General features: G+C 35.6%; 1 protein-coding gene across 1 annotated transcript; it reads right to left on the bottom strand.

The window, feature by feature from the left end:
- Nucleotides 1–2,154: 2,154 nt before the first annotated feature.
- LOC102055557 (parvalbumin, thymic CPV3) lies at nucleotides 2,155–5,663 on the bottom strand. The gene is made up of 5 exons (XM_005442505.2): nucleotides 5,557–5,663; nucleotides 4,957–5,024; nucleotides 4,467–4,599; nucleotides 3,964–4,073; nucleotides 2,155–2,402 (listed from the first exon to the last, which is right to left on the bottom strand). The coding sequence occupies exons 2-5, from the start codon at nucleotides 5,015–5,017 to the stop codon at nucleotides 2,377–2,379; spliced, it is 330 nt and encodes a 109-aa protein (XP_005442562.1). The 5' UTR covers nucleotides 5,018–5,024; nucleotides 5,557–5,663; the 3' UTR covers nucleotides 2,155–2,376.
- Between the last annotated feature and the right edge of the window lie 3,512 nt (nucleotides 5,664–9,175).

The raw sequence follows: 9,175 nt of genomic DNA, 5'->3' as shown, positions 1-9,175 counted from the left end.
TATCCCTGGCCTGCACGCTTTGTTAATACTGTAACAGGCCTTTGTAGCTCTATGTGAAAATACAACACTGCAGCTAGATGCAGGGGTCCTGTTAAGAGTATCATTCATCTCCCTCGAATTTCTTCTTAGTATGATGTCAAGGAATATGAGCAACTGTCTGTGTATCGTGGTGAGTAGAGATGGGTTAGTAATGGATGTATTTGCTTTGCAGGATCAGAGATTTCATAAAAGAAGGTAGCAACTGTACACTAGCTCTGTTTATGATTAAGGATGCAAAGTTACTGAAGAGCAATAAAACCGGACTTTCATGCAAAACTTGAGACATTTAAATGCTTTGATTTGTATAATGTGTTTAGCAGGAATGCCTAGTGTTGTTACTAGCCAAGAACACATTTCATTTTTTGTGAATGTCCTGTGACATTCATATTATGCTTTGAGAATCTCCATGGGTCTGATCCTCAGCTTGTGTACATCTGAGTAACTCTGTTTAAGTTGCTGATACTCTAGTGATTTATGCCACGTGAGCATATTTCATAACGCTAAGAAATATTGTTAAAATTCAGTCAGTTTGTATTATTTTTGCACAATAAAAGGAAAAATGTGATGACCATATTAAATTCTCATGTGCACTGAGTATACCAGCTAGAAACAACTTGTACGCCAAATTAAGCTACTAGAAAACATTTTGAAATGGGACAAAAATTCTGTTTTCAATCATCAACTGTTAAGAATTGTGGATTTATATATATATATATATATGTTATTTTTCAAAGCAGTAGATGTTCCTTGGCTGGCTCTCCAGTACTTGGCTCCCAGAAGTGTAGATGGCTGCAGAGAAGTTGTAGAGGTGAGTACTCAGGGATGAATCATTATAGATTTTGCAGCTGTCTAGAGTGTCTTGGAGGATGGCACTCCATGAACTTTTCTCCACACTGAGTAAAGGAGAATTTTAATTTATTTAACTGCTTTTGCTTCAGTGATGAACATGCTTGAAGCCAACAGGAATTTTTCAATTACTGTTTTGTTAGGTTTGCAAAATACAGGTTGGGAGAGAGAAAAGGGCCTAGCATATCTGAACATTAGCTACATGGACTCTGTCTTTGTTGCTCTGAAAGATAATATAGCCCTTCTTGCAAGTGCATTCAGATTCTTTATAATCTTTTCCCCAGAAACAGCTGGTTATCTCATAAGCAGTGCATCTCTGGTTTTGGGTTGGTTGTTTTTTTTCTGCACAATTACCAGTATTTACCAAGACTTTTGAAAAGAAAAAAATGCAGTTAAATTTGAATGTAGTCATTTGCAGCAAAGGAAGAAATGCATTGAAACTGCGGTAACTAAAACCATTCACTTTGCTTAACAGGCTTCTGTTGTGTTCTACTGACTCCTACAAGCTGCGTGTGTATGAACTACAATATATAGCACTTGTTAATGTTGAAATCAAGTGAATATATAAATATTCCTTCAGAGGATCTGAACGTATTTCTTTTCTAATGACTGAATTGTTTGTTCATAAGAAGACGTTTCTTCAGCATCCCCACAGATGGATGCCTTTGTGAAGGACATTTTTAATATGGCAGACATAGCCCAGAAATACTGGGTAGAGTACACCGGAGCTTTCTCAGCATGCATTTCCTCAAATTCTTCCTCCACATTTTTAGTCCTCTGTATTGAGAAAACTAGAAAATACCACCAAGAAAGTATCTTTTGCTTCCCCTCTGCTTTTTAAAGCCTCACAGTTATCTGAAATGTAAGTTCACATAGACTTCCCTTTTAATCCTTTCTGCAGGAAAGCATGTGTTTTTTACTTTCGTGTTCTCTTAATTGGCTACTGTAAAATAAGCAGTGTGAAGATGCAACAATCTCATGCAGATACACATATGACTGCTTTTCACTTGGAAGTTAGTGAGAAGTTTTATCCTCACTTACCTCACAACTGTATCTGAGCTCCTAGTCTTTGACAAAGACCTGAGTGTTTTGAGAACTTCAAGCTTAATCCAGAAGGCCTATTGTAAACAGAACTCCCACTGATTTCAAAAGATGTTCCATATATGAAGATCTGATAAGATCAAGATCATGGAAGGATTAACACTTTTAGTTGAAAAATTCATGTTTCAGTGTAGCAGTCAGAAAACCAGACACAAGCTACATTATATAATTAATTTTTATTGGATATTTTTAAGGGAATTGTCTGCTAAAGTAGAGTTTAGAACATGGTAAATGGTCCACACAATGAAAAAAATCAGTCAGTGTTTCATTATGTTGCTAAGGCAATGAACAGATACTGTCAAGATAAATAAGGGGCTCCTGATTTTCAAGGTTTTGGAGTGTCTCTTGCAGATTCATCTCAATTCTATCTTGTTTGGTCCTTTTGAACCTCTAAGACTGCACCATTTCCTGGAATTCTGTGGAAGATAGGAGAATATTTACAAAAGAAATATTAAAATGAAAGGATTAGGAGTTAAAGATTAGTGGTTTGTCAAGACATTTAGAATATGAGTGAACAGAAAACAGTTACCTGATAGATGACTATAGGGCAAGAAACATGTATGGAAGAGAGATTGCCTAGGCTTCGTCTTCTAAACAACAGATGGAAAGGCAGTGGTTTGCTGATATTTATGAGGAATAATAAAATATTCAGGGTAGTTTTAGCCTTTTTTCTGCATAATAATGATCTTAGCAAAAATAATGGAATGGTTAATACGGAATTTGAGTAAGAAGTAGTTAGGAGCTGAAGTAAAAGAGTTAGAAAGGAGTCCATGTGTCTTATTAGCTGTTGGTAATGCTTCAGCAGTTGAGAAGTGTTTATTTAGAGCTCAGTCTGAAGCCATAAACATTGTGCAGTTCTATGTGTATGATAGTGAAGTATTGTGTTGTACAAGAAGACATTGTTTGGAAGAGCTTTTAAATATTTGGCTTCTGTGAGTTAGAGTATCTGATCAGTCCCGTCCCTGAATGACTGTGTCAGTATATAGATTGCTTCATAAATCATGTCTGTTTATTCTGGCACATTTCCTAAGGAACTGGATTTAATTCCTTTCAAAGAAAGAAACAGAAGAGTTCTGTCTTCCTAAGTGCAGTGAGCTAGGGAATCTGCACACCAGCACATTCCCTGCATGCTATTCCCTAAGCCCCTTTCATGCTTGTCTAGGCAGCTTGCTTCTCTCATGGGGTGAATTGCCATTGGCTGCAATGCTTTTGTCTGAGTGCGTGCTTCCTGTTCAAAATGGGACACAGAAATATGGAATTACGAGATCAGGAGGTTTCTGCACTGAGCAGCCATTAAATCACACCGGTATTTCCACAGGGTGAGTGCAATATGCTGCTTCCTAAAACAGCTGCTTCTTCCTATCTGGTCCTTAACCTGCCACTGAAGATAAATAGCATCCATCCCCATGTGGAGAGCCTGTTGTGGGATCTTCTGTCGGGGTAGTGACACTTGATCATTCTGTTCTCCTTATTATGCAAAACAGATACTGAGCTACATGCTGCTAGCTCTTGCATATTGTGAATTATTTCACTGACTAGTGGAATTTCTGTTGGGAAATAACTGCTGTAAATGACCCAACATATATGCTGTTGATTCTCCTGTGCAGAGCTGGTTCTTTTGTCTTTGATTTTACATTTGTGTATTACAAGTGATGCTAGTGCTGCCTTAAATCAGAGCAAGTGGGAGGAGAAATAAGGGGCAGTCCCTTTCAAAACAATTGGAAATCTATGAGTGGCAATGGGAAAGTTCCTTAGAGCAGCTTAGATGGGTTTTTTTGACTTGCTTATGCAAAAGAGTTGCAGAGATGAACCTGTAAGATCGGGGACTGATTCTGCCCTTAAACAGGTTGCTACTGCAAGGGTTTCAGTAAAATTGCTGGAGGTGCACTAATGTACGTACCATTGACATAAAAGAGAATCATGAATCATTACAACACATCCTGAGAAGTCTTATTCTATCTATAAATAAGTTAATACCTTCAGCCCCAATTTTACCATCCCCATCATGATCTGCAGCTGCCAAGAAGGTCTTGGTTTCTGAGGTGGTTAACACTCTGGCTCCACACTCAAACCTCTGAAGGAAATACCTAGGAAGAAAACAACTTTGATTATGATTTTCACAGAATATTATTCTTTTATGCTGTCTGTATAATAAAACTGATAGCTATCTATAAATAAATAATTTAAGATAAATCTTAGCCATAAACTTTTCTGCTTTTTAAACCTAGCCCTGATACAATTGATTCTGCCCACTAACAAAATCCAGCCCTGGGCATTATTTTTTATATGCGGAGCATTAAATGGAGGTGTTTATTAATTTGTTTTTCTCTGTCAGGATTGTCTACTTAAATATACCTTTCACAATCTGCTGAAGGTTTTATCAACTTTTAGCATAACTTGTGCTCTCATTTACAGAACAGTTACAGAAAGAAAAAAGTGCTGATTTTGCATAGCCTCTAAATAGTTAACAAAATCCTTACTTGAGCTCATCTTCCTCAATAAAGCCACTTTGATCATTGTCGAGAATCCGGAAGATCTCCTTGATTTGGCTGCTACTCTTTTTAGACATCCCACTGATCTGAAAGAATTTTTTGGGACTAAAGGAATCTGGAGCTGAAAATAAATTAATAAATAAATTAACCCCAGACCATTGCATTCACTGTTCCTAAATGGTCTGAGGATACTGCTTTGTTACATTTTAATTGTTCTAAACATGAACGATAGATAAAGGCTGCAGAGAATGAATTTTGCCACACTGCATCATACCCTCCTAAACATTAAAAAAAAATAAATCACCTGGGCATAAATTACAAGCTGACATTATAAACTGATCATGAACAAATATACTGTGACAGCTAAATAGAGAGACTACAGAAATCTGTTTACAGTATGCACTTGTTCAGTATTCCTTTGGGACTGAATTAAACTTGCCATGTTTATAGATTCTTAGAGTTTTAATTGTTTTCTCACCTTGGCAGTCCCGCAGAGCAGCAGCAATATCAGAAGGGCTTAGATAGTCTGTAAGGCTCATTTTAAACCTGTGCAAAATAGTATATTGCAAACAGATTTGTGAAATGCAAATGTGTTTCAAAGAATACTATATGGATAACAAGACTTCTAAAGGTAGAGGAATCTAATTGATTAAACCAACATCGCTGCTATTCCTAAACAAATTAGAAGGTCTAGTACATTACCTCCTTAAAAACAGCAGTGCTGAAATAATACTTTTTAATTACATGGATTATGTAAATGATATTGTGAGTCCATGATCAATTTTTTATCATTTACCTGCATTCTATTTAAGTACAGCACATTTTTAAACTCGTTAATGTAATCGTTAATCTAATAACTAGTTTAGCTGGAAGGCATAGCATCTGGCAATACAAATAACAGTATATGCAGTAGAAAAAAGAAAGTCAGGAAGGTTTGCTTCTGTTTTCTCCCCCAACAGCTCTGAAGAATAAAAAGAAAACTGATACTTATCTATGTAAGATCCATCCGTATATAATACCAGCAATTAAAATAAGAATCTTAGAACAATGGTGTTCTAAGCTCTGCACAGCTGCTCACCTTTATAGTTTTCTCAGCTAGGTAAAGGAAAAATAGCTGAGGAGATTCCAGGTAAAATAGTAATGTTGGCTCTGGGTTGCCACTCTGTCTTATAAAGGATTCAAAAGGTGACAATAACCACTACTTAGGTTACTGTTTCATGGATCAAATGTTTGCTTTGAGACCTAGCTCAAATTTCTTCCTCAACTAATTAAACTTTTCTTTCTATTTTTATCCTAAGATAATACGGACAAGAAGAACAGTCTTTCTAATAAATCTACTTGTGCTTAATTAAGTACAACTCTGCCATTAAAACATAGCCTTTCGATCTCCAAGTATGCTTAAGATTTTCAGTTAACCTCTGGACCTTAAAGTCACTCATTGGAAGGTGACTCCAGCAGTCAAATCCTTATAAAAAGAAACTAGGTTGGTTACCCTAAGTCTGTTGATCCTTCGGAATGTAGAAAGGAAGTTGGAGATGAAAGATCAGAGGTGACGATGTGCCATTCTGACAAAGATAACTTGTCACTAGGATAGGGGAAAGCATGCTATGGTTTGGGCTGATCTTTGTACGATAAGCTTCATTTCGTATTTCCTGACCATTTTCTAAATTATAGTGCTGTCCCTAAGCAAGGGTAGAACAGAAACTAAGGCCTTCAGCAACAGCAAAACTCTGAAACTAGATAAAGCTGAATAAGGTAATCTTGTCTGTATTCCTTGTAAGATTATGTATAATCAGATGGCCTACTTAATAATTTATTTTGAATATTTTAAATTACATGAAATCAATAATAGACTTACTACTTGAAGTTACAGGAATCAGACTGTGCTAGTGTGGAGATAAAGTTATATACATTTTACGGCACACACTCACAATCTATTTCCTTATTATGAAATTAAAATTGTAGCTGTAAATAAGTGGGGGGTTATTATATGTTTCAAGAGCATTATTTTGGGGGAAAAAAACCCTTAAGAAATTTGCTTCTCAGACAAAAATCTATTTCCATCTTTAAGGGGGTTTATGTGGACAGAATTCTAGAATGAAGACCAATAAAAAACACATGTATTTTGGTTAGAGTTTATTGTACAACAGTCTATTATGGTGTTAAGTAATGTTCTCCTAATATATGAGAATTGTTTTATTTCTTAATGAACAGAAGTAACATGGTATGCTGAACAAGTAATATTATTTACAGTAGCAAAAGTTACAAATTATGCTGTGGAGTAGAGTAGTAATACCTCTAAGCCTTGGTGTAAGCTCATGAACTACAGTGAGTTTACTCCTGATTGGTTTAATAACAGTGAAAAAAGTATCAAACACCGCAGTTCCATAGCACCTGTTTGTCTGAATTTGTATAGAGAAATACAAAGTATAATTAACATGAGAAAGCAGAATAATTCAGTGATACGTTTACCTTTTTTGCCATCTCTTTTTGTATGCAAAAGAAGGTGGCATAAGTCACAAATAACCGTTAATCCCAAATATCAGCTGTCTAGTAATGAAATAATGTTCTCTTTACTCTTTCAGTAGGAAAACTGTTTATAGTAATGTGAAAGAACACTTTCCTGTTAAACCTAAGAACTGTGGGCTGTTGTAAATTACTATTGTCTGATTAAAACAAATTGAACAATGCTGATTTGTACAAGTTGAGATCTGATCTCAGGTTTTGTGGTGTTCTTTCTGTTTATCTTCTTCATGCTGTACTATATATTCGTATTGCTTTCTGTCTGAGATTTGCATGGTATTATGTTCTATCAGACAGCAGCAGTGGGAATGGAGCACATACTGTGCTTTCTACAGAATCATCCTGAAAAAGCTTTCATCCTTTTAGGTAACTTTTTGCACTCTGCTGTGAAATTTGTCCTTTATGATCATCTCAAATTGATAAGAGTTTTTTAACAGAAGGGATTTTTTTTTTACTGATTCCTTTTGATGTTTTTACTGCCAAGATCTTTCTAGAGAAAAGGGGTTTTTTAGACCTCTGTGATAGTGCCATAGATGTTAAAGCAGGCTTCCTTTATTTCTGCTTGTTTCTACATGCTGCTTATTGAATTGCTTGCGTAATTTAAATTTTTGATTTGCCGTACAACACTAATCATTAAAAGCTAATGAGAATGAGGAAATTGAAATGAAGTAGAGGAAAATGAGATCAAGGGGAGCATATAATACTCAAGCTCAAATATGTCTACAACTGATTTGGGCATTGTATTAAAATATAAGCACCAAATGCTCAAAGAATAGCATCTGGTTACCTCGTCATACACTCTGCCATGGCACACAGGGTGCTGAACTGTTTTTACATGTATTGAACAGTAGTAAAGTAGCCAGAATTAGTATTATATTAAAATATGTTCTCAAATAAAAGTGAGCTAATCGCTACAATAACTTCACTATTACTGCTTACGAACAGGTCTTTTAATGTTTGAAATTCAACACTGACAACAAAAGTGATGCTAATCCTGGCTGAAAGATGGTTTACAAAAGCCCAAAAGAGCTGAATTTCAGAATCAAGTTGATGTCACTGTATATTGATACAGGTGGGAATCTAGGGTTACTGGTTTTTATTTATTTATTAATGACACTTCATCTGAAGTACAGGTTTCCCTCCACTACAATTAGAATGAAATCATCAGGGATAAGTACAGTATATAAGGGGATGTTTTAAATAGATAATCTATTTTACAGCTAAATTATCTGCCTGTTTTCCTTACTTCTGGGGTATGTGTTAGTGTAGGTGATTGCAATCACTTTAGGGGTTTGAAAACTGAGCTCTATAAAACAAATTTTCTAAAAATTATTATGCAAGCAATGCAGTGCTATAAAGAAAATACCTAATAATTCAGCCAGAACAACAGCTGCTAGATAATGGACAGTTAACAATAGTGCAAAATCTGGCACAGAACCTGAGCATTACACAGTTTTCAGGAATGTTTAGCACTTGTACCTAGGAAATTCAAGAAAAATTATTATTTTTGTTTGTTTATTTGGTTTTGGGTTTTTGCTCTACTAAGGATCATCTGAAAGTGCTATTGAGTTGTTCATCTGAAGATTTATGTACTTGTATAACTTTAGTTTTGTTGTTTTCTAGCAAGGTGTCTTTATGCACAGTATATACAGGAATATTAAAGCCTTTTTTTTGTTTCAAACTTCCAGAACTAAACTTGAAGGTGTAGTTCTTAGAAATACAGAACATTCCAAGTTCTTGCTAGGAATCTAAACATATAAACCAACTGTTTTCAAATCAAGTACTGTTCACTTCTCTAATAAGCAAAGTTGTATTTTGGTAAATCATTGTCAGATTGTAGACTAGTCTTGTACTCTTTGAGTTCTGTTTAGAATAAAGAACAGAGTTAATTAGCAGTGGCAATCAACCAAATACATGACTTCAAGCAGATGCAAAAGAAACATCAGCAGTTGTCTCAGGTGAGATCAGAGGAGAGGTGTTAACCTGAGACCAACTACAATAGTGTAAAGAGATGCTGTAGCAGCTGTTCTAAAACCCACGCAACTCCCATCTTTCAGCTCTGGTTGTGTTAGGGCCAGAACAATTGTATCATGATCCTGGGTAACAGGTTCTGCCTTTGTAATGAGTTTGGAAGTAACTAAAATAGATACTCAGTAACCTATGTGGTTGATCAT

Source organism: Falco cherrug, chromosome 4 (genome assembly GCF_023634085.1).
Source record: "Falco cherrug isolate bFalChe1 chromosome 4, bFalChe1.pri, whole genome shotgun sequence".
NCBI lineage: Eukaryota > Metazoa > Chordata > Aves > Falconiformes > Falconidae > Falco > Falco cherrug.
The sequence above is the reverse complement of the archived record's forward strand: the minus strand, read 5'-3'. Positions and strand labels throughout refer to the sequence as shown.

Bases quoted from the DNA above. Each gene is read 5' to 3' on its own strand.
- LOC102055557 (XM_005442505.2), bottom strand. From the start codon at position 5,017: ATGAGCCTTACAGACTATCTAAGCCCTTCTGATATTGCTGCTGCTCTG. The intron at 4,074-4,466 runs GTAAGGATTTTG...TTTTCTTCCTAG, and splicing joins ATTGAGGAAGATGAGCTCAA to GTATTTCCTTCAGAGGTTTG. The intron at 2,403-3,963 runs GTATTAACTTAT...TATCTTCCACAG, and splicing joins TGGTAAAATTGGGGCTGAAG to AATTCCAGGAAATGGTGCAG.